The 24,221-nt window shown below is 42.8% G+C and overlaps 1 protein-coding gene across 5 annotated transcripts in view; it reads left to right on the plus strand.

Annotated features, from left to right (window-relative positions):
• The window catches only part of Sv2b (synaptic vesicle glycoprotein 2B), a 194,781-nt gene that overhangs the window by 126,535 nt on the left and 44,025 nt on the right, over positions 1-24,221 (plus strand). For all 5 annotated transcript variants that reach the window (XM_028879185.1, XM_028879182.2, XM_037198617.1 and 2 more), the window contains exons 3-4: positions 22,110-22,290; positions 22,808-22,959. In XM_028879185.1, the coding sequence (XP_028735018.1) occupies positions 22,110-22,290; positions 22,808-22,959 (333 nt within the window). The remainder of the gene's footprint in view (positions 1-22,109; positions 22,291-22,807; positions 22,960-24,221) is intronic.

Raw genomic sequence — 24,221 nt, forward strand, 5'->3', positions numbered from 1 at the left:
AAAATCACCCAAAATAATGGATTTCACAGTAGGAAGTTCTAGACTTCCTGGTGTGATGAAGCATTTATTTGCTTCTTTCAGATGACATTGAATGACTAACAGCTAAGAGTCCTGTTTCTTTAGCTAAGGTGACACTTAACATGGATGGCATGAAAGACAAGTCACTAGCATCCTTTCTGGGGGGTTGATGACTTGATACCTACTCCTTACCTTATAAATGGTGTACCCTCCAGCTTTATGCCTACCGAAAGTAAGGGACCCTCGCTGGTAGGCAAATGTGCCGTGCTTGTCTGCAGAGTACTGATTTCCTGAAGGGTCCCTTGGTGTATATTTTATGGCTTATTATTTTTTCTTGCTAATTATAATGTGAAGTCTAGGGAGTTCCATGTTTCATATAGTATTTTGATCCTAACAGGGGGCCCCTGGGATTTGGGGAGGACGTACAACAATGTCAGATGAGGTTAATCCATCAGCACAAATTGTGATTTGAATCTTCATAATATGTCAGAGAAAGATTTATCATTCCAACTTCATGAAAAGTGATCTTTTAATTATTTTATGTACAAGTGATTGCTAAGTGTCAGCAAAGATCATTTGACTTGTGAGCCACTTTCCCCCATAGCTTTAAAAACAGAATGCCAGTTCCTAAGGGAGAGGAACATTCAATGTCCAAAGGCCTCATACAAGCTATGTCTACAGTGCCTACCCCTAGATTGTTTTCATGCATTCCTTTCTATGGTCAGTTAATTAAATTCAGCTGCTATTGCTTATCAGCATGTAGACCTCAGGATTGCTTAGGGTAGGTAGAGTGAGAGCTAGAGACTCTGTTACTGATGGCCATGTACATTGATGGCAACTTGATTCTACAGGCAATGGAAAGCTGTTCAGTGTTAAATGTCTTACAAGACTGGGCAGGCCCTGAGCTGGATGCCAGCGGTGGCTGTCCATCAGCACCACCCAAGAAGCTGTAATGAACACAGACCTGAGTTTGGATCCCCAGAACCCATGTAAAACATTGATAATCGTGGTCTATAACTGCAACCCTGCACTGGAGGAGAGTGGTAGTGCAGATAGGTGGATCAGCCAGCTAGCCAGTCTAGCCAAGTCAATGAACTTGAGGTTCAGTGAGAGAATTTGTCTCAAAAATAAAAAAAAATATGGAGAGTGATGGAGGAAAGATAGTTGATGTATGCCTCTCTTCCACACACATGTGGTTATACACATGCATATACATGCACATACTTATATTGATAAATACATTCACTATACTCATGTGCACATTTACCCATACAAATATGCATACACCTATACCAGCAAGTATATGTTACATATATCATAACACACACACACACACACACACACACACACACACACACACACACACACACACAAGAATGTATATCTGGCTCTAGGTTAGTCTCTCTGGCTTTCATTAGAGTCCCTACTGGTGGGCCATGGGCATGGAGGGGTTTTGTTGTGCACCCAGGGTACAGCAGAGGATAATTGATATGGATACCCTTTCTCCATGGGCTGCAGAGATGCCAGGGATTTTGCTCACTGTGCCATGCAAGGTGGCACATGATCCAGTGGCTTTCCTTATGTTTTCTTCGATAGATTGTCTATCCACTATCTTGACCAGAATGATAGGATGGACATGCATCCAAATCAGACTCAGTGCTTCGTAGATTTTCAACCGTTTTCCTGGTCTTTCTCATTTTGTCTTTCCATGACCCAGTGAGAGGAGTGCAGTATGAACCCAGCTCCCCAGATGAGGGAAGTGTTGCTTGGAGACCTTAAGTGACGGATGCTGGATTCCACTTCCTAATGAAGTTTTCTGGCCCTGTGCTATTCATTGCTATTCATCCTTGTGTGGGTTACTTTCTGCTAATGAGGTTGGAAGGCTGATTTTTATCATGTACAGATCTCTTCCCGGGATACCGAAGCAATGGAAGCTAAAGAGCCGGCGATCTCCCAGAGCCTGTGTAATCTCTGTTAGCTTTCTTCTAATTGAAAGGCAAATTACAATAATTACACCACCACGGCCGAGAGCTGTAATTTGATAAACTTTCTCCTTTCATCAGTTCCACACTCATATCTGATACACGACATCTCTAATCTTCATTGCAGCGTGCAAGGTAAATATTGTCTTCATCCTTTCCCAGATGAGAACACGCAGACTTGAGGAGGTTAAAACACCTGGTCTGCACTAGCTGGAGACAAAACTAGGATGTGAGACTGGTTATATCTCACTTCGCCTATTGCTTCTCCTTCCCCTTGCTCTGCCATCCATGGAAGACTTTGCAGGTGCCAGGACATACCTAATTTTAACCTTTTAAGAAACATGCACCATCTAGTAAGTGACAAGTGAAGATGCTGGACTTGCAGCCGAGTGCTGGAATCAGTGACAACCCATTTCTGTCGAGGAGTGGAGTCTCAGTCAGCTGTGTCACAAAGGTCAGGGGACTGCCGGGGTATGCAGTAATTCCTTGAGGCATAGACTGTGCGCCCAGGGCATATAGCTGATGGTTATCCTGTGCTCGCCTGGCACCAAGGACCCCACAGCCGCTTATAAAATAATCACTCAGAAACTTACATTAATTAAAACTGTATGGCCTAATGGCTCAGGCTTCTTGCTAACTAGATCTTATATCTTAAATTAACCCATTTCTATAAATCTATACCTTGCCACGGGGCTCGTGGCTTACCAGTATCTTTACATCTTGCTTCTCCTCATGGACTCCTATCTCTCAGCCTTCCTGTTCCCAGAATTCTCCTCTCTGCTTGTCCCGCCTATTTACTGCCTGCCTGGCTACTGGCCAATCAGCACTTTATTTATTAACCAATCAGAGCAACACATTCACAGCATACAGAGCGATATCCACAGCAAGGGCAGGCCCTCCAGAGAGTTGGAAAGCAGCCCTGCCGTCTTGCATCAGGCTAAGAAAGATGCCCCCTAAGTAACATCTGTCACCATGGATAACCCACAGCAGCAGAGGCACAGATGCATCCCCAAACTGTCCTCCAGCAACCACATTAGGTGGAGCACTTGGGTCCTGTGTGGAGTTCCTGACTGTACAGCTGAAATGGCCCAGTATAGGCTGTGTGTCTAAAGCCCATCTTATACATCTTCAGCTGAACAAGCCCAAATGATCTGATTTTCATTCTGCAGGGAATTGATTTAGTTCCCAGAGAAGGAAGGGTAAATGTCATAGATATTAATGGGGTTGGGGGGGAGAGGGAAGAACGAAAGGGGAGTAGATAACGGGGTTCTAGAAATGCCATAGCCTGTGATATGGCCCCCTGGGGTTCACTGAACAGACTGGATGTGAACACTCTCTTCTCGGGTGGGCTGACCAGGTTGCTCAGAAGTGCAGAGTGAGCATTTTGTGTTTCACTGCAGGAGGTTTTGCTGACTCAGAGGCACACATTAATCTCTGCTGGGGATGTGCAGAAAATAGCCCAATGAAATCTCCTCCCTGCCCTGGCCTCTCTGCCTCACCTCTCCTTGGCTCTGAAGAAGGGAACTATTGCCTTTGAAAGAGGATGTGTTAGCTGATTATAAGTCAACAATGAGGCCTAAGTTACAGTGTTATAGAACCATGTGATATCAGATGAGAAGAGGATGGAGAACTTCTAGCATTCTCTTCATTTCTAGCCCCATAGAGGAAGTAACTTGATCAAGGTCATGAGTCCTGAAACCAGAACCTGGGCCTCCTTGTTACTGGCTGTCTTAGTTATGGTTTCTATTGTTGTGATAAAATACCTTGACCAAAAGCAGCTTGGGGAGGGAAGGACTTATTCTGTCTTACTGACTTTCTGGTCGCACTCCATTACTGAGGGAAGTCAGGCCAGGAACTCAAGGCAGGAACCTGAAGTCAGAAACTTAAGCAGAGGCCATGAAGGAACACTGCTTACTGACTTGCTCCCCATCATTTGCTCAGCCTGTTTTCTTATATACCCAGGACCATCTGTGTAGGGATGGCACTGCCCACAGTGGGGTAGGTCCTCCTACATCAGTCATTAATCAAAAAAATGCCCTACAGACTTGCCTATAGACCAATCTCATGGAGGCACTTTCTCCATTAAGAGTTCCTCTTCCCAAATGATTCTTGCTTGTGTCAAGTTGACAAAAACCTAGCCAGATCACTGGCACAGGACTCTTTTTTTCTCTACACCCAACCTGCTTCCCTTTGCTCCTAAGAAATAACTATAAAAGCCAGTCAGGTGATCTTTTATCTGCGTGATTTCTTTTTATAGGAGACAATATGCGCATAGGATATATTTGGCTGTTTCCAACAGTGGCTTTGAATTATAAAGGCATTACTTATTTACTGCTCCAGAATTCTCACAGTATGTGCTCCCAGCATTGACTCAGTAACAGGCTGATATCAGGGCTGTGAGGTTCACATCTCCATGAGTGCCTTTGCCATTTCATTAGGGTCACGAGGTCAACACCACAGTTCTAAGAACTCTACCCTATCCTCAGGATAGTTTTCTAAGCAGAGAGGGGAGAGGGATGGTGGACAGCCTCCACTCCCTCTTTCTTCCTTTTTAATCTGCCAGGATGTAGCACTCTGAGGCCTCTGCAACTTGTCTTCTGCTTTCCTTCCCTTGGTTTATCACGGGCAAAAGGACAGGATGAAGACAGCCATCTTAAAAGCTATGAGTCATCCCTGAGGGTTGGGTGTGGGAGAAATTTTTCATAAAACATATCAAAACCTGAAAAAACAAAACCAAACCAAGGTTCCTCTAACAAGAAAGAAGAGAAAGCTGGTGGGAATGCAATGGACATTGCCGCATGCACTCTTTTTTCCAAGGTAGGCTTGATGTCATAGCTGGGCAATGGCACTATCTCTACCATCTTAGACTAGTTGATTCAGCATCCTGACCTTTGGTTTCTTAATCAATGAAATTAATATATCATCAGCACTTCATAAAACGTTTATGAGGATTAAACAAGATAGTGCTTCGGGAGGCTGGAGAGATGGCTCAGTGGTTAAGAGCACTTCCTGCTCCTGCAGAGAACCCAGATTTGGTTCCCAGTACCCACATAGTAGCTCACAACCATCTGTAACTCCAATTCCAGGGCCTCTGACACTCTCTGGACTCCACAGGCACTAGACATGCATGTGGTGTACATGTGTAAATGCAGGCAAAACACAAAATAAAAATAAAGCTTGAAAAAGATGATGCATAGAAAGGCTCAGCAAAATTTCTGGCATATAAGGATTCACTAAATATGAGTTTATACCTGTATTTTCTATATATTTGTTTTTTTATAATAAGACTCAACATGTATCCATTGTTCTCCAGTTAATAAGACAGGTAAGTCTTTTGCTTCAAGGGGCAAATATTTTCATGAAGAAATGTAACAGTCAAAGACCACTGCCCACCAGCCTTCATTTCTGTCAGGAATGAAGGGAATCCTGGAACTCAATGTACTCACCTTGTTTTTGAGACAGGGTCTTGTGTAGCCCAGGCTGGCCTCACACTTGCTTTGTGGAGAGGATGACCTTTGACCTGTCACTCCCCTAGCTCTACTTCCCAGTACTGGGACTACAGGCTTGTACTTACGCATGCCTGGTTTATGCAGTGTTGAAAATTGAGCCCAGGACCTCATGCATGCTAGAAGAGCATTCACAGCCTCAGCCTCACAAACTTAAACTGTTGGTAAGCCTCCTCCCATTTCTTTTTCCATGGTGTTACCAGTCCTGCTACCAAAACCAAGATGAAGTTCCTTATGCTTTTTGTCCTGTATGTATCAGTCACTCTGGGAGTCCCATATCTCCTAGGCTGTCCCTTATCACCTACACTGTCACCCACAGGCAATGGTGTACCCCCATTTCCCCTTTACGCCTTCTTTGAAGGCCATTCACCTTCTTTCTGTAACCAAGCTTCTTCTCCCTCAAATTGTTACTTAACTGTAATCCTCATTGTGACCTGTTTTCTCTTCCACACCCTGCACTCCAGCGCTCTTGCTCCTCATTAAACCCCAAACCACCCTCCCTCTCTCCTGACTGAGAGATGCTGGATTTCAATCTTTTTTGCTTTGTAGATTCTATTTATATGGATACATAAAATAGAATGGGGCATGGAAGTAGAAGTTTGACTGGGGAAATGATTGGGAATAATGGGGAGGGGGAGAGAAGGGAAAGTGGGGGGGTGGACTTGGTCAAAGTATATGATATACTTGAATAAAAATGTCCTTTGAAAATCTCATTACAACCAGGTGATTGGGGCACACACTTTTAATCCCAGCACTCGGGAGGCAAAGGCAGGCAGATCTCTGTGAATTTGAGGCCAAATGGATTTTAATCTTTTGTCACCAGGGTCTGCCATTTTACCGTTTCCTACACAGTCTTGTAGCAGAAATTCGGTGACATCTAGATCTTAGTGTTCTGGTCCTTTAGGAGTTTGGCTCCAGGCTCAATGTCACATTCCAACACCACAATTCTTGGTAGTTTCAATACTTACTTTCCAGTGCCTTGGCCTCTCTCTTCCTCTGAGTTCTCCCCAAGAGACATTTGATGAAGGTGTCTCTGACTGCCCACTTACACTTAGAGCATTCATCAGTGAACTGAGATTTTATGGTCAGTAATCAGAATCACTGCATACTGCATCGGTTTCCTTGTGCCTGTTTTCCTTTCTTCAATTCCCCAGTGCTGGTTGCATTGGCTTCATCATCAATTGGCTTTTGCATCCTGCAGCTGAATGTGGCTGGTGAGAAACATGCATGGTTGTGTGCTGGCCCTACTAAATTCACAATTAAGGCCCTTCGCAGGCTCTTTGTGCTACTAGCCATTGCCTTTTAAAAAAAATTTTTCATTTTACGTATCAACCACAGTTCTCCCTCCCATCCCTCCTCCTGCTCCCCTAACCCCTCCTGTCTCCCCTCTTCCCTACCCCCATCTACTTCTCCAAAAGGGTAAGGCCTCCCATGGGGAGTCAACAAAGCCTGGTACATTCAGTTGAGGCAGGACCAAGATTCTCCCCAATGCATCAAGGCTGAGCAAGGCATCCCTCCATACAGCCATTGCCTTCTATTTCCTTGGTCCATTTCCTCTTCCATCGATGATGGTTGACTCCTTATCTACTCTTCCCCACTTGTCAGGACCTCACTCCCATGCCCACAGTCTGACTCAGGAACTCAGTTTCTCTTTCCCTAAGAATAACAGAAGCGATGGGAAAAAGAACTTCCACAGCTCCTCCTTCCGTGGTTATCTGCCTCCTTGCCTCTGGGCTGCCACCTTTATCCTGTGACTGGGGAGGGAACCTAGTCATTTGCACTTCGGCTCTCATCACCTCCCATCCCCCGGGGATATCACTTTAGAATTCTCACCTTCTATGCTGTCAATAGTTTTTTCTTCTTGTGGATTTTTTCCCTATCAGCACCCAGCAAGCTGCAGTTTCAGCAGTGTTTACCCACTTACATCTTTTCAAATCCTGCTGTGGGACAGTCTGTATGTCAAACTGCTCTGATTGGTCAATAAATAAAACACTGGTTGGCCAGTGGCCAGGCAGGAAGTAGGTGGGACAAGGAGAGAGGAGAATTATGGGAAGTGGAAGGCTGACGCGGAGAGACACTGCCAGCTGCCGCCATGACCAGCAGCATGTGAAGACTCTGGTAAGCCACAAGCCACGTGGCAAGGTATAAATTTATGGAAATGGATTAATTTAAACTATAAGAACAGTTAGCAAGAAGCCTGCCACGGCCATACAGTTTGTAAGCAATTATAAGTCTCTGTGTTTACTTGGTTGGGTCTGAGCGGCTGTGAGACTGGCGGGTGACAAAGATTTGTCCTGACTCTGGGCAAGGCAGGAAAACTCTAGCTACAAAATCCTTTTTTTTTTTTTTTTTTAAAGACAACCCACAAATCCAATCCTCTTTCTCCACTCTCCCTTGAACTCATTTGAGCAGGATTCAGTCCCAATCTGTTTCAGATGCTTGCTTTTGCCTAGACCACTAAGGGCTCCTATGTGTTCAACCCAGTGGTTAGATCTTAGTGCTCAACACCCTGGTCTGGTCACAGCAACTGTTACCATTACTGCCGCCCCAGCACTCATTAGACCTCTTATCTGTCAACTGTCTCTCATTTCCTATTGCTGCTCACTGGCTGTGCCTTTTCAGCCTCCATCCCTAGGCTCGCTTTGTCTTTCTGACCTTTAAATACTGGGATACTCTAGTGCTCGGTCACACGTGCTGTCTACGGCCACCCATGGCTCTGGAGAGCTCCCTCAGTCTTTATATTAATATTGCTCTTCAAGTGGTGTTACTCTTGATGCACCTTTGGAAACCAGCCACTTCACGCCACCCCTGCTGCTTCTGTCTGGACACGAGTTGTCAGCGTTACTCACTTGGAATACTGATTGTCATCACTCCGCTTGTCGGAAGGAGAGGGTAGGGTGGATGGTTAGTCAGGACAGGCCTCGCAGAACTGAGGCTTGGAGTGTGAGAGGGAACCAATCACATGAAGAGCTGCAGACCGAAGAATGACTATGTGTGCAAGTACTAGAGGAGACACTGAGGCAGAGACGTGCACAGGACACCAACATCTAGGGGCCACTCAATGTAAATAGCATTTGTCAGAGGAGTGAAAACAAGGGACTTGACCCATGAGTTACACTTTATTTTATAAAAATATGAGTATTTACTTTATTAGCATACTATTAAAGCACATATCAAACAAGACACATGGGTTCTTAAGCAATAGATAAAAATAACTGTTTTGCTAGTAGAGTATTTTAAAAGCAGAGTTTTACTTAGCAATTCAAATTTTTGTCTCTATTTGAAACTATAATAAGATTGATTATACATAATTCAGCAGTTGTTTGAGGTTAGGTGGTGGCTACTCCCTTTAGATGAGACATCTATCTGTCTATCTATAATGTATATATGTATGTATATATGTATGTATGTATCTATCTATCTATCATTTATCTATTTATATATCTATCATCTGTTTTCATATTCTTTAAAAGTACCTCTCTCTTTCTCTCTGTTTCTCTCTCTCTGGTGTGTGTGTGTGTGTGTGTGTGTGTGTGTGTGTGTGTGTGTGTGTGTGTGTGCATGCCAGAGGAAACAGAAGATGGCATAAAATTCCCTGGAGCTAGAGTTACAGGTAGCTGTAAGCCACCTGATGTGGGCTTAGGAACTGCATTTGTGTCCATTGAGGAGCAGAAGGCACTCTTAGCCGCTGAGCCATCTCTCTAGCCTCTGTCTTAGCATGCTTTGGTTTTCCACAGTTCCTCCCACCCACTCCTTATCAACACCTTACTGCTTTGCCCATGTATGTTACTTACCTTGTTCTGTAAACATCTGGTTTTGAAACCTCAAGGTCATGATGTTCAGTTTAGCCTATTTATTTTTAATTTTAGTTTATTTATCATTTGTTTTAGTTTAGTTTAGATATTTAAAAGGATCCACATGACTCCTCTAAGCATGTTTGTGGAAGACCTCTATTTAAAATCAAGGAATATAGTGGATGAAGAGAAAGAAAGGGTAAGCAAACATTGGAGGTCCAAGAGACACCTAGCCATGGACCTGGCTCCAGTTTGAGCTACTCAGATATGTGCAAGAAATGTTAGCTTTGGAAGCAATCAAGGCAGAAAGTGCCCAAAAGGAATGCAGGTCAAGCCAGTTGTCTAACCAGTTGTGTGTGGTCAAGCTAGGTAGCCTAAGCCACTATACCACCAAGAACCATCAGACACTAGAGGATCCTAGGAGACTTTCTAACTTTCATGGCATATCATAGATGCCCTTACGTTGGCCAAAAGCCAGAGGCACATTTTTAAGTGTTCCCAGAGATAAAGGTCAATCCTTTCCTGCTGTAAAACAACCCTACCTGAACATAGGCAGTGCTGACCCCTGAAGAGGCAGCATCTGGTTCAGTCACTGGATGGAAAAGGTGGCTAGACTGCTGTGACACAGGCGTGAATTTGATTTCTGCCAATTTCTAGTCCCATCACCTTCTGATCACATGGTTAACACTCACCAGTCCTGCCTACTTCTTCTTTCCACCACATTCAAAGTCTAAGTCAGCCACACTCAGACCCCCACCCTCCTTCCAGGATCCTGCTGGACTGCCAGCGTTCTTGCTGAGTTCCTTCTCAGCGCTTTGATCTGACCTTTTTCAAACCTGCTGGATTGTGAATTCTCAGAAAGCAGAGGTTTATTATTATTATTATTATTATTATTATTATTATTAAATACTGTTAGATTTAATTATTTATTATACTAGCATGTAAACTTTCCTTCTCTAGAACCATATTCAGAATTGTTATGTTTTTTAAATTTTTATTTATTCTTGTTATTCTGAGATTGCACTATAATTACATCACTTCCTCCTTCTCTCTCTTATCTCCAAACTCTCTCATATATATCCCATTGCTCTCTTTCAAATTCATGACCTCTTTTCTTTTAAAGTTAATTGTTGTTCCATATATTCCTAAACACTCAAGTATAGCCAAGCAGAGCAATTTTGACTTAGTCATCTCCACGTCCTTGTCATGGAATCACTACATGTGGCTTAGTGAACTGCCATGTAGACGTTGGCTCCTTCTCTAGATCTCTTATCATATTTCAGCTTTACTCCATGACACTCTTGGACTGTTTCTAGATCTCATCAGACACAGGCTTCAGACCTCTAAGCAAGGACCACAGTAGCAGTCACAACATAAGCTTAAGACAAAAGGCTGAGGCATTGCTGAATCTCAATGGGTAATGATCATATCTGAGATGTCCATACACAGTGCCCAGAAGAGCTACCAGAGGTGCCATACATCTATGGCTCTGGTGTCACCTCCTCTTATCTGTCTTACCTACAATTATTCTGCATATACAGTACCAAAGGAGAAACCTTGACTTTCTAAGGTATTTCTAGCGTAGTGCTCAAACAAGGCAGTTACAATTTTCCTGCAGTGTCTCCAGGGAATATTCATGATAACCTCTTATTTTCAATGTAAGAGAAAACTAAAGATGCTCCCAAAGTCCAGGGCTAGGGTAAGCCCTGGTTAGACGCCTCATAGGGGCTCTGCATCATTTCAGTTATATTTGTTTCTACCATGGCTGACAGTGTGCCTCTCCTAACCAGAGTCATGGCTAGGGATCTGGAGTCTTGGCAGATTATTTCCCTGAGGTTGGAGGTGTGGTGTCCATCCTCTAGGATGATGACTTCTCCAGACTGCCTTATAGGGTCATTAGTTTCCCATAAACATGCTTTCTGGTTTAAAGGTCTGTCATAATACCATGTGTGGAAGCAAGGGGCATCTTTCACTCAAATTCTCCAGTCTGCCTGCAAACCTCTGGGCTCGTTGACCACACTTAGAATCTCGAATTTTCATGAGGCTCAACTCTGTTCTTTCATGGAGCTGTGGCTTGGCTGGAGCTGAGGAGCTCGTGGTGAATGAGTAGACTCCATTCTCAGGTGACAAGTGCCCCACCCCAGCCCTCATCTGCTCCAATAGTCTTGTCTTCTCATAGGCTGTTCCATAATTTGTAGCATTGATGGATGGATCTCTCAACTACATGCTTGGAGTCTTTCATCAGATATTGAAAAATTATTCAAATTTTCTGAAAATTTTGGTTAGGGAGGATTTTTGTTAGTTTGTTTTTTTGAGACAGGGATTCTCTGTGCAGCCCTGGCTGTCCTGGAACTCACTTTGTAGACCAGCCTGGCCTTGAACTCACAGAGATTCACCTGCCCCTTCCTCTTGAGTGCTGGGATTAAAGGTGTGCACCACCACGGCCTGGTGGGAGGAAAATTCTTAACCTCAGTTTTCTTGTGTTATCCCCTCCCTCACAGTTAGGATGGCCAAGTGAAAATATCACATATCTATTGCCTAGTAAAGTGTCTGGTGCACGTGGGGACTTCAGAGTCACTGGCCTTGTTACTCTTCCTTTTTTCTCCTCTGCTTTAAATGGCCACACATGACACTTAAGGAAATCCCACCTTCTAGTAGACTAGGTCAGACTCATTTACCTAAGCTTATTAATCTTATGAAAAGACACAAAAGCCTAGAGTAGTGATTCCAGATTAGTTTCCACTAGACAGAGTGGAAAGCTAAACCCCTTAGTATGACATACACAAAGTATTAACTCACCTAGAAGTTTCCAAGGATCCAGATAATACATAAATAAAGCACCTGAAAAATTTACCCAGCACTTCTGATTTCATAGAGTGTGAACAGAGATACCTTCATGTTCTTCCATGACTTGAAACCAGCGTAAGATTTCTCTAGAATATTGCCATGTGTATTAGAGTTATTTCTCCCCACATTGATCATTACATGGATCTATAAACCCCAGACTGTAGACCAAGAGGATATCCTCCTTTAAGAGAGTACATTTCAGGGAGGGTGGTGGTGGCTCACACCTTTGATCCCAGCACTCAAGAGGCAGAGGCAGGCAGAGCTCTATGATTTTGAGGCCAGCCTGGTCTACAGAGTGAGTTCCAGGACAGCCAAGGCTACACAAATAAATCCTGTCTCAGAGAGACAGAGAGAGAGAGAGACACAGACACAGACAGACAGACAGACACACACACATAATAAAAAATGGAAAACACTGTCAGGAATTATCTGTTGTGAATGGTGGGTGGAATGGAGATAATTTAGTTGACAGAGGTTGATTTTTTTTTTTTTTTTTAATGTGGGACTATGCTGCTCAGAATCAAATTCAGTCTGGCCTATGCTCTGCAGGCACTTTATCATTGAGCCCAGTGGGTGCTGAATTTTCTCTCCACAAAGTGTGTACATAGAGTGAAATAAATATTTGGAGTGGTTGCAGGGAAAGGGAGATCAGAGTACTTGTAGGAAAATTATCCCAGTATAATTAGTACATTTAATTTCTATGTATTTTGGCAAGAAACAAAAGCTAGGAATTGCTTCTTCATCCTGGGTTAATTACTAAATTATATGATCATCCATGTAAAGTCCTCTTTTTTCCTCCCCACATCACTCTAAGGAAATACAATCTGATTATACATTTTTTTTTAAATCACATTGCTGCTCCTGCTTAGAAGACATACCCTGTGTGTGGGAAGAAAATCATCTAGCTGGAGAGGAGGTTTTGCTACATACTTAGTCTCTGGAAAGCAATTTGGTCTTCCCTGCTGAGAACCACAGACTTACTGATCCCCTGTAGCCCATGAGTCTGTTCCTTAGGACCTATTCTAGCAAACAACTAGCCATGCAAACAAACATGTGCACCAAGATGTCTTTTCCTAGGTTATGTATAAAGTGGAAAAAAGAGACTCCGGGGCTTCCAGTGCTGAAGTGACTTTGACTCTGTAACTACAGCATGAAATATTATACCTACAGACAGAAGAATCCAACATGCTAACAATTGTCTATGTTAGACAGAAACTATGATGGATAGTTATTTCTTTATCTTTTGTACACTTTGGGGATACTGTTCATGTTTTCCCATGGTGAATATGAATGATGTTTATATATACATTATGGGGGTATTGTTTATGTTGTCCCATGGTGAATATGAATCATTTTTATATTGCGTTATTTATTTATTGAACAAATATTAATGACTTCCTTTGCTGTGGTAGTACTGGGGTGCTGCAAGCCATAGGAAAATGTAATGGAATTCAGCTACTATGACACAAGCTATTACTTGGAAAGGTCAAGAACTTTTCTGAAGGCAAAGCCATGGCTTAAGAAGTCTTGGTGATATTTTATCATATATATATGTATATATTGCTACAATGATTTTCTTGTATGCTATGTATGCTTCCAAGAACTCATAACAGTGTATTTTATCTGAAATACCTATCAAACATCCAAGGCCAAACGATCTCCTGAATTAAGGTAAATTAAGCTCAGACCCTCCTTTCTTATACAGCCTTAGTAGTATTTATGTTAACATTATAGACTCTTAACATTTACTAACCACCTCTAGGAATGTAGCTTGAGCAGATAAATTCCCTTTTTCTGATATATTAACCGATTTTAGCTCTTAGTTGACCTCCTCCTTTACCACTCCCTTTTTGGGTTGTGAAAGAAAGCCTGACAGTCACTGCCTGAGGAAAACTCTTGTCTGCCTTTATGACCCTGAAAGAATTCAAACCTGGTGACCTTGCTTTAGCTAGAGCACTGCTATTGCATGAATATATAACTCTAAACCTCAGAGATGGGGAGAGGATTTTGACTGGAGAACTAGATGGAGAACTAGGAGAATGAGATGGAAGATGAGGAAGAGCCAGATGGGGAAGAACAAGATGGGTAAGAATGAAATGAGAAAGACCAAGATGGGGCAGAACTAAGGTGAAATAATTAAGATAGAACTTAGAGGCGACAGCAGATAAATGTAGAGAGAAATCAGGCAGAAAGAAGGTAGGCATGAGAACAGAATAGAAGCTGTGTAGAGGGAGAACTGATCCCTCAGATTTATTCGCCACCGGTAGAGTCTCTTCTGGGACTCTGGGAGAAGGCTATTGAGGGGCTGGATCACCATAGCCCTCGGTCCTGGGGATTGAATCTACGGCCTGAATGGCACTTTCCTGTTAATGGAGCACCTACTATGTGCCTGCTCTGTGCTAAGTGTGTGACTCACAGTGGAGAACTTTGGCAGAATTGACAGTACTCCTGCAGGAGTCGAAGTCAAAGGAGTTCAACAAGCCCTGGATGTGAGGATGTCTAATAACAAATAGAGAAGTGTGGAAAGTGAGCAGGGTGACCATGTTTGTTTGGGACAGAGGTCAGCAAACTATGTCCCAAACTCCAGTCACCTATTTCTACTTGTGCTGCTTAAAGGGATGCACATATTTATTTAAAAGTTTCATTGGTGTACAATAATTACACATATTTATGGGGAACAGTGTGCCAATTTGAGATATGTATGTGATATAGAATTATCAACTCCCGAAAATTAGCATTCTTATCCCAAACATCATTCTGCTCTGTTAGGACCCTTCCCATTCCTCTCTTTTCATCCTCTATCTCTCTCTCTGAAGCAGGTCTCATTGTATAGGCCTGGCTGACTTGGAACTTGCCTGGTAGACTAGACTGGCCTTGAACTCAGACATCTGCCTGCCTCTGCTTCCTGAGTGCTGAGACTAAAGATGTGCACCACCACATGCAGCTCTTTTCAGTCTTTATAAAATGAACAGAAAGTCCCTGTGAACTATAGGCACCCTCCCGTGCTCTAGAACACCGGAACACATCCCTTCTATCGAAGTGTATTTTCATATAAAATACAGATTAAAAAGGAGGAGGAGGAGGAGGCAGTGCAAGTGATAGAGCAAAGACTCTGGGAGGTCTGGGAAGGAATCGCCTGCAAGTAAACGACGTACTTTCTGGCCCTTGGCGGAAAAATTTGGTGAGGTTGAGTTTAGCACATCAGGGATATCTCTCCAACAGAATGACATTTATAATGGGAACTTAAGAAATTTGAAAGTTGGGTTGGGGAAAAAGTTTTCCCATTTAAGTTTTGTTAGAGAAAACTGAAAAGTATTTTCATCACGGGAAGCTTTATATTGGAACATGGCTCCTTCTCCGGGTCTGGAGGGAGGGAAGTCTATTTAAAGGGCAAGCTACTATAAATAAGTACCCACTGGAACTCTCTAGCCTCCTTTGTGATTCCTCTCATAGATAGTTGGCTTGGTTTTAAAATGCCATCATTTCACCCTCCTTTCCCTGAGCCCTGGCTTCCTCAGACGGTAGCCCACACCCGGCTGCACCACTAATGATGATAGGGACTTACAGCTTCCATGCTGGGCCCCCGCTCCCTTTCCATCTCATCTCCTGTGTAGCCCTAACAGCTCTGCACGAAGACCACTGGCTGAAGTCTCTAAAGATGTATGTGGGTTAGCCACGGCTGTGTTGCTGGTAATTGTGCACAGTGTGACAACGTCTCTGTTCCCTCCGCCGTGGCTGTCACTGAAGACTGTTTTCTTCTCCACGCTGCAGGGGCATTCCAGGTCTTTGCTATGTTCTCACCACTGAAAGCTGTGCCCTCCTGGCCATATCCACCCTCATTGACATTATCAGCTCCACTCTTCATGTAGCAACTGCAATTTGTAATTTCCTTAGAAAGACTCAGTGTGCTGGGGGACGGTTCCTGATCTCCAGCAGCCTGTGCAATGGAATTGAAGGATGAGAGTTTCCATCCTTCTAAGGAGTCTCTCGTTTGTTTCAAGATAAAATAATTTTTGATAACTCCACTGCACTCTAATTTTCCAAATTTATTATCTTAATTTCTCCAGCTAAAGACAGGTTCTAAATGAGTTTAGTAGCGCCGTCATTTCAGAGGCGTCGTTAATTTCACATTTCTCTTCCCTGGAGGATAGGCTCGTTTTTCTTCCACTCCTCCTCCTCCACCCTCAATTCAGAAGCTCAGCTTGCTCTTCCTGGTGCCGCCCTTGGCTTGGACAGGGAGGTTTGCAGGTGAAAGCACCAGGCAAACCAGGGATGCAGTGATCGCAGACCCCCAGCCAGCATCAAGAGTCTGGGAAAGGCATGAGCTTCTTGGAGCTAAACCTTTATCTGATAAAATGGTATGCGTATGTGAGTGAGTGAGTGAGTGAGTGAGTGAGTGTGTGTGTGTGTGTGTGTGTGTGTGTGTGTGTGTGTGTGTGTGAAATTTAACATCTAATTTCTAAGATTTGCCCATTTCCTGGTGAGTGCAGATCAGTCAGGGATAGCAAGGACACCAATGTCACACCAGCTGTCTGAAAAGACAGACTTGGATGTAAAAGATTACTAAGTGGGAAAGTGAAATGTTTTTTTAAAAGCATGGCTTCGGTGGTGAAAGGAGGCTGTAGCTAGCACCTGTGGGACTGCAGACATGGAGAGAAGGTACCGGAACTGTTATAATTAAACAGATCAGAGGAGGGCTACCCTGGAGCTGTGTCTCAGAAGAAGGGTCCCCGGATGGCTCACCCTGGTGTGAGAGGGGAAGATGGGGGCACAGTGGGGCTTCTGCTAATTGGATTCCACTGCTACCCTGAGGAGGCATTGCTGCTGTCAGAGTGACAGTGATCAAACCATCAGGGGCTCAACAGGATGGAATGACGAGGACCTCCCTCTTCTCTTCAAGTCGCTGTCTATCATCCTCTGTGAGAGGACTTAGAATTAAGCAGTAGCAAGTAAGATCCAGAATAGCTTTGGAGCCGGGAGACAAGAGCTTAATGCCTGGCACAGTTTTCACTTATGGGATAGCAAATGTGGAACCTGAAAGCCACTTTCGGTTAAAAGCCTGCCTTGTGTGGTCCTCTGTAGTTTAATTAGACATCTGTGTTTAGGCTTATGTTTAATTTTTATACATTTTTAAATTTATTTTTTAGTGTGTTTGTGTGTGTGTGTGTGTGTGTGTGTGTGTGTGTGTGTGTGTGTGTGTGTGTTGCCATGGCATGCATATGGACATCAGAGGCCACCTTGGGTAATTCAGCTCTCTCCTTCCACCTTGTGAGTCATGGAGCTTGACTTCAAGTTGTTCGGCTTGGTAGTAAGCATCCTTTCCTTCTAAGGCATCTCATGAGGCTTGTTTTTAACCTGGAGAGCTTCTAAGTGAGAAGTCTACAGAGCCTCAGCTTTCATGATTTGTATTTCTTGTTTTTTTAAAGTGTTGGAAGATGGCTGGGAGTTCTGCAAACAGTTTATGAATGAGGCGGCTAAGGCCCCTCCCACCCAAGAAGGCAAGAGCTTTTTCATCAAAACCACACACTTGGTAAATGAAATCTCTGGGTTCTGAGGCCAGTGTTCTCACTGTGGTTAAAGGAGGCCAATCCTTTTGCTATTCAAAGTCTTGTTTCTGGACCATTAGGGCCGGCCTCACCTGAGAGCTTCTTAGAGATGTAAGAACTCAGGTTCCCTCCTCTGTCACACACAGAGACACAGAGCTCTTTATGTTTATCTCCTACACTTTAGCACATTAACTATATATACTCCATTCACACTCAGCTACAAGCCAGTGGTTGCCCAGACATACCAGAGTTTCTTCCTGGATTTGCATGTGTCACTGGACGTTGTCTTGTGTGTGTATGATTATGACGTGTGGGGGCGTACATGTGTGTGCATTCAAGTATATGAGTGCAGGCACATGTACGCAAGCATGTTCATTCTATGCTGTGTGCATGGAGATCAGAGGACAAACTGGACTTCCACCCTGTTTGAGACAAGGTTGTTTTGTTGTTTTCTACTGCCCATGGCAGGCTAGCTGGCCCATGAGCTTCTAGAATTCTCCTGTCTCTGTTTCCCATCTGGGATTACAAACATACACTTTCATGTTGGTTTTGGATATGTGAAATCAGATCTTTATGCTTGTATGAAAAACATTTTACTCACTGAGCCATTTTCCCAGCCCCAGGCACAGTCTTTAATGCCCACTTCAAGAAGAGCAGAATATTTCTCTCTTGGAAGCCTTCCCACACGGAGTGAAATTCCTTTTCCATGTTTTAATAATACTTGACTCATACATTTTCTCACTTGGTGATGATCATATATTTTATTGTTTATCTCCTTGGAATGAAGGAACTATTCCCCACTTAGTAGGTCATCCTGGAGGTGAGTAATGAAGAAGAATGGACTAAAACAGAGACAAGGTATCTAGCCAATATTTGTCTACAAGGAGCAGTAACGTGTAATAGCTGCAGGCTCATTTTTTCAAAGATAGGCAAAACTGATAAACTTTGAGCTGACCTAAGGAAAAAGACAGGAGACTCACAAAAAGAAATGGAAGAGGAGACATTACAGCTGACACTACAGAAATATAAAAGGTAATAACAGACCACTGTGAACAAGTATGTGCCAACAAATTAGATAACCGAGAATAGATAAACCCATAGAAACATACTGCTAAGACCAAATCACAAGAAACACGAAATCTGAAGAGACTAAACATCAGTAGAGATTGAATCAGTAATCAAGCGCTTGTCAATACAATAGAAACTAAGATTTGATGTCTTCACCAGTGAGTCCTACCAAATAGCTGAAGAACTAATGGCAATCTTTCTTAAACTCTTCCCCCAAATTTTAAGCATCTCGAAACTCACTTTTAAGAAGCCAGCATCACTGTGGTACCAAAGTCATGCTATGAGGTAACCCCCCAGCGACCACTGCACAGACTCTCTCAAAGCTGAAAGGAAACTCTTTATTTGCTCACCAGCAGCTGCATGCAGGAACTTGCCCAAATCATGTAGACCCGAGCCTTATAGCTCTTGATGTTCTTTGCACAAAACCCACATCCTGGTTCATACACTTCAGCCAGCAAGAAAAGTTAGAAAGAAGCAAAACTACAAAAACTAAAAAAGCAAGGTTGGTACAGTTAGGGAGCTTCCTGGCTCCATCCTGACAACATCAGCTGAGCCCTTTTTCCTGTTTTGGCAACCACTGCTGCCTCTGTGCCGGGCCACAAGGCCTGAATGGTGTTTCTATCATGGAGACAACTGTGCTAAGGTCTGAGGGCCTGTTATAGCCAAAGAAAACTCAAGGAAAGATTATCAGGCCAATGTCCCTGATAAGTCTTGATAGAAACATTCTCAACAAATATGACAGCAAATTTGGAAGATAAATACAATATGATCAAGTGGAGTTTTTTTTTTCTTGCGATGCAAAGACAGTTCAATATATGTGTTTTACTTAGGGTTTCTATGGATATGACGAAACACTATGACCAAAAGCCACTTGAAGAGGAAAGAGTGGATGTGGCTAATGCTTCCACAACCATAGTCCATCACTGAAGGAAGTCAGGACAGGAACTCAAACAGGGTGTGTACCTGGAGACAGGAGCTGATGCAGAGGTCATGGAGGAGTGCTGCTGACTGGCTTGCTCCTCATGGCTTGCTCAGCTTGCTTTCTTATAGAACCCAGGACCACCAGTCCAGGGTAACACCATCCACAGTGATCTGGACCTTCCCACATCAACCACTAACTAAATAAATATTTAATATTTATTAAATTATTAATTTTATTTAAAAATTAATATTTATTAAAGCGGGGTTGTAAGCTCACAGCCTGATCTTAAGGAGGCATTTTCTGAATTGGGACTTCCTTCTCTCAGATGACTACAGATGTGTCAAGCGGACACAAAGCTATCCAGTACAACGATTAAAAACTTACAGCAAATCAGGTGAAGAGGGGATGCACATCGCCATATTAAAAGTTGTGAGTGACAAGCCCAGAGACAGTATCATGCTTAATAGTGAAAACTTCCTAGGGAGACCAGGAACAAGGTCAGGATGCTCTCTACTCCTGTTGCTTAGTACTGGAATATCGTTGTCAGAGCATTCAGCTAAGAACACTAAATGAAAGCCATCTAAATTAGGAAGGAAGAAACGAAAGCATCTGTTTGCTGATGGAATAACCCTATAGCAAAAACAACAAAATAAAACACCCAAACAAACAAACAAAAAAATAAAACAACCCTAAACACCATAAAAGCAACTTGTTATAAGTAATGAACAAATTCAGTTAAGTATGGGGAATCCATATACAAAAATCAGTAGTCTTTCTATTTGTGAAAAATGAGGTATCTGAAGAAAAAAAGAGAAACTCAAATCAATGCCATTTACAGTAGCACCAACAAATACTTCAGAATACATTTAAGCAAGGACAGAGAGGAGCCATACACTGAGCTCTAAAACACTGAAGGAGATGTTGTAGATGACACCAGTAAGTGGGAAGGTATCTCTTGTTCACAGATTGAAAGAGCTGACACTGTTAAAATCCTCATACAATCTACAACGCAATCCTTATCAAAATTCCAGCGACATTTTTTCTCAGTGTTAAGAAAAAAGTGTAAAGTTTGTATGGAACACAAGACACTGAATAGCCAAAGACATCTTGAGATAAAAGAACAAAGTCGGTGACATCACACTACCCCTACTTCATTTATGTTTCAAAACTATAAAGATCGAGGCGGAATGGTACTGGCACAGAAATAATGAACCAACGGAAGAGAATCATAACCTAGCAATAAAAACAAAAATTTGCTGGGCGGTGGTGGCGCATGCCTTTAATCCTAGCACTCGGGAGGCAGAGGCAGGTGGATTTCTGTGAGTTTGAGGCCAGCCTGGGCTACCAAGTGAGTTCCAGGAAAGGCACAAAGCTACACAGAGAAACCCTGTCTCGAAAAACCAAAAAAAAAAAAAAAAAAAAAAAAACCCAAAATTATGGTTGGTTGGTCTTTTAAATGTGTATATTTAAATTTACTTAATGTGAATAGGAGTTTTGCCTGCATTACATGTGTGCCTGGTCCTGGTACCTGAGGAGGTCAGAAGAGGTTGTTGGGTCCCCTGGAACTGGAGTTACAAATGGTTTTAAGCTGCCGTGTGGGTGCTGGGAATTGAACCCAGGTCCTCTGGAAGAGCAGTCAGTGCTTTTACGCACAGAGACATCTCTTCAGCCCCATAGTGGATTGTTCTTTGGGAAAGATGCCAATAAAATGGTACAAGGGCAGGACAGTGTGGTGAATAAACAGTGTGGGTGAACAAGAGATACCCACATGCAGAAGAGTGAAATGGGACTCACCACACATTGTCATAAATTATATAACTGTATTTCTCTAAAGAAGTTCAAACACTGAGCTTGAAAAATGTTGCTCATGGGTGTATGTCAGTCAGTTGATGCTATTGCCAATTGCTGTTTTACATTTACATTATTTTTTTTTCCTTTGCCACGTTTCCCATACAATTTACCCTGGAAAGTCTCTCTTTAAATCTCACATCTCATGTGAGGGCCTTTAAAGTGCAATTTTCTTGTTTAAAGGTGAAATTGCAGTGTTTTCTCATCTATGGATTGTGAGGCTAAAATAGAAGCCTTTAGAATGGTATGATAATCCTAAATTTTGGTCAATCTGTCTTGATACGTACACATGCGTACATAAGCTTATTGTTTTGTTACAATAGTAGCATGCGTAGAAAATCCCCTTTGGAGAGTTGCTGATCTGCCATGGGAATCATGTTCCATCCCCTTTTTAATGTGGTTGACATGGGATTTCTAAGACGAGCAAATTGAACATTGGGTGACCGATGCTCACAACCAGCACCAGGCTGGTCCCTCAAATTCATGAATTATTTTACTACAGAGCCTGAGGTTGCTCTCTAAAGTCTTCTTTTCTCTCTCCCCCCCCCCCCCCGCCCCCGTCTTTTTCTTCTTCACAGGGCTGATAGTCTACCTGGGAATGATGGCAGGAGCCTTCATCCTGGGGGGTCTGGCCGATAAGCTGGGCAGGAAGAGAGTCCTGAGCATGTCCTTGGCCATCAACGCCTCCTTCGCCTCCCTCTCCTCCTTTGTGCAGGGATATGGAGCCTTCCTCTTCTGCAGACTCATCTCAGGCATAGGGTATGCACCGGCTCTCCACCACAAGTCCCTCTCCTCTGGCCTATAGGCGCATGTGATAGCTCCAGAGCACTCGGATTAAATGTTTTTGTTTGATTTTTAAAGATACGACATTAAAGTTAAGGGCAGACAAGAGGGCTCAGTGGGTGGAAGTGCCCGCCACCAAGCCTGATGACCTGAGTTTAATGCCTAGATTGTACATGGTGGAAGCAGAGAATCAACTCCCACAAGTTGTCATCCAACCCCTATGTATCATACCACGTCTTGTGTGTGCATGCACGCACATAATAAACAAACAAACAAACAAGTAAATTAATTAATACAATAACTTTTAAAAATGCCAAACAACCCATGATTGCTTTCCAAATGTAGGGGAAGCCTGGTCATTGCTGGTCTTCTAAATTAATGGGCTTTTCACCAGAGTCTAAATGTGCAGTAGAAGGCAATTTGGTTTCTGTTGTGACCTTTTGTTAGTATATTTATTACTTGATGGCCTCTTTCTGGTGTTTTCTTTCTTCAGGATTGGGGGCTCCCTGCCAATTGTTTTTGCCTACTTTTCCGAGTTCTTATCACGGGAGAAACGAGGTGAACACCTTAGCTGGCTGGGCATCTTCTGGATGACTGGGGGCATCTATGCATCTGCCATGGCCTGGAGTATCATTCCACACTACGGTGAGCCACTGACTTAAGATAGCTTCCAAGTTCTCTGTTTCTATGGCAACTGCATCAGATAAATACCTGACCTCAACCTTATTCTCTATCTTGTACAGTTTCTGCATGTGATTTTTTTTAAAAAAGAAGAATTTAAAACGTTGAAGACAAATTGTTAATTTCAATTTAGAAACAATGTCATCCCTTCCCCTCTCCTTTTTTCCCTCTTTCTCCTCCCCCACCCTCTTCTCTCCCTCTCTTTTAAATTCTCTTTTACTTATGCCTTGGAGTGTGTTCTCATGTATGTATCTGGGAAGGTTAGAAGGCCACTTGGGAGATTCAATTTTCTACGCACACGACCTTAATTTTCTCTAACCCTCTTCACTTCAGAGAGTCAGGCTTTGGGAGTCCCATTTTATAGATGAGAAATGTCACAAAAGTTGAGAGAAATGGCTGACTTACCCAAGGTTACACCCCAGAGATAGGATAGGGCTGGAAGCCTGATGTTCCTCTAGGTACAGCCCACTTCTTACACACTTCCCGTTTTTTCTTTCTTTTCAAATTTTGAGTAGCATACAGAACAATGGGTTTCATTCTGGCATCTTCACACTTACGTGTTATTTTTACTTGTTCTTATGAATTCCCCTCCCCTTGACCCTCTTCCTTCTGTTGGCTGGTTCCTTTCCCCTAGTTCCTTATCACATGCATTCCATGGCTCTCTTCGGTCTTCCACCTCTTTTAAGAGCTCTTCCTCCTTTCTCATGATCCACATACATATAAACACACACATGCATGCACACACATACATGCACATACATATATACATGTAAACACATATAAGCACACACATATAAACACACACACATATAAACACACATGCACACACATTTTCTTTTCTCTAGTCACCCTTTTCCTTTTATATTTTATTTTTGAATTCTTGATATTATAACACAATTACATTATTTCTTCCTCTCTTTCTTCCTCCAAACCTTTCCATGTACCCACTTGCTGTCTCTCAAATTCATGGCCTCTTTTTCTTTAATTTTTGTTACATGTGTGTGTTTCTAAATATGACTACAACCTTTTTGTTCCATACAATGTTTCTTGTATGTATATGTTTCAGGGTATGTGTAACAGAAAGTATGAGTTCTTTGTCTTTCTGGTTTATTTCACTTAATGCAGAGATTTACAGTTACACCAATTTCCCTGCAAATGTCACAATTTTTTTCTTTATGGATGCATAATTGCCATAGTGTATATGTTCCACATTGCCTTCATTCCAT

Source organism: Peromyscus leucopus, chromosome 1, assembly GCF_004664715.2.
Source record: "Peromyscus leucopus breed LL Stock chromosome 1, UCI_PerLeu_2.1, whole genome shotgun sequence".
Taxonomy (NCBI): Eukaryota; Metazoa; Chordata; class Mammalia; order Rodentia; family Cricetidae; genus Peromyscus; species Peromyscus leucopus.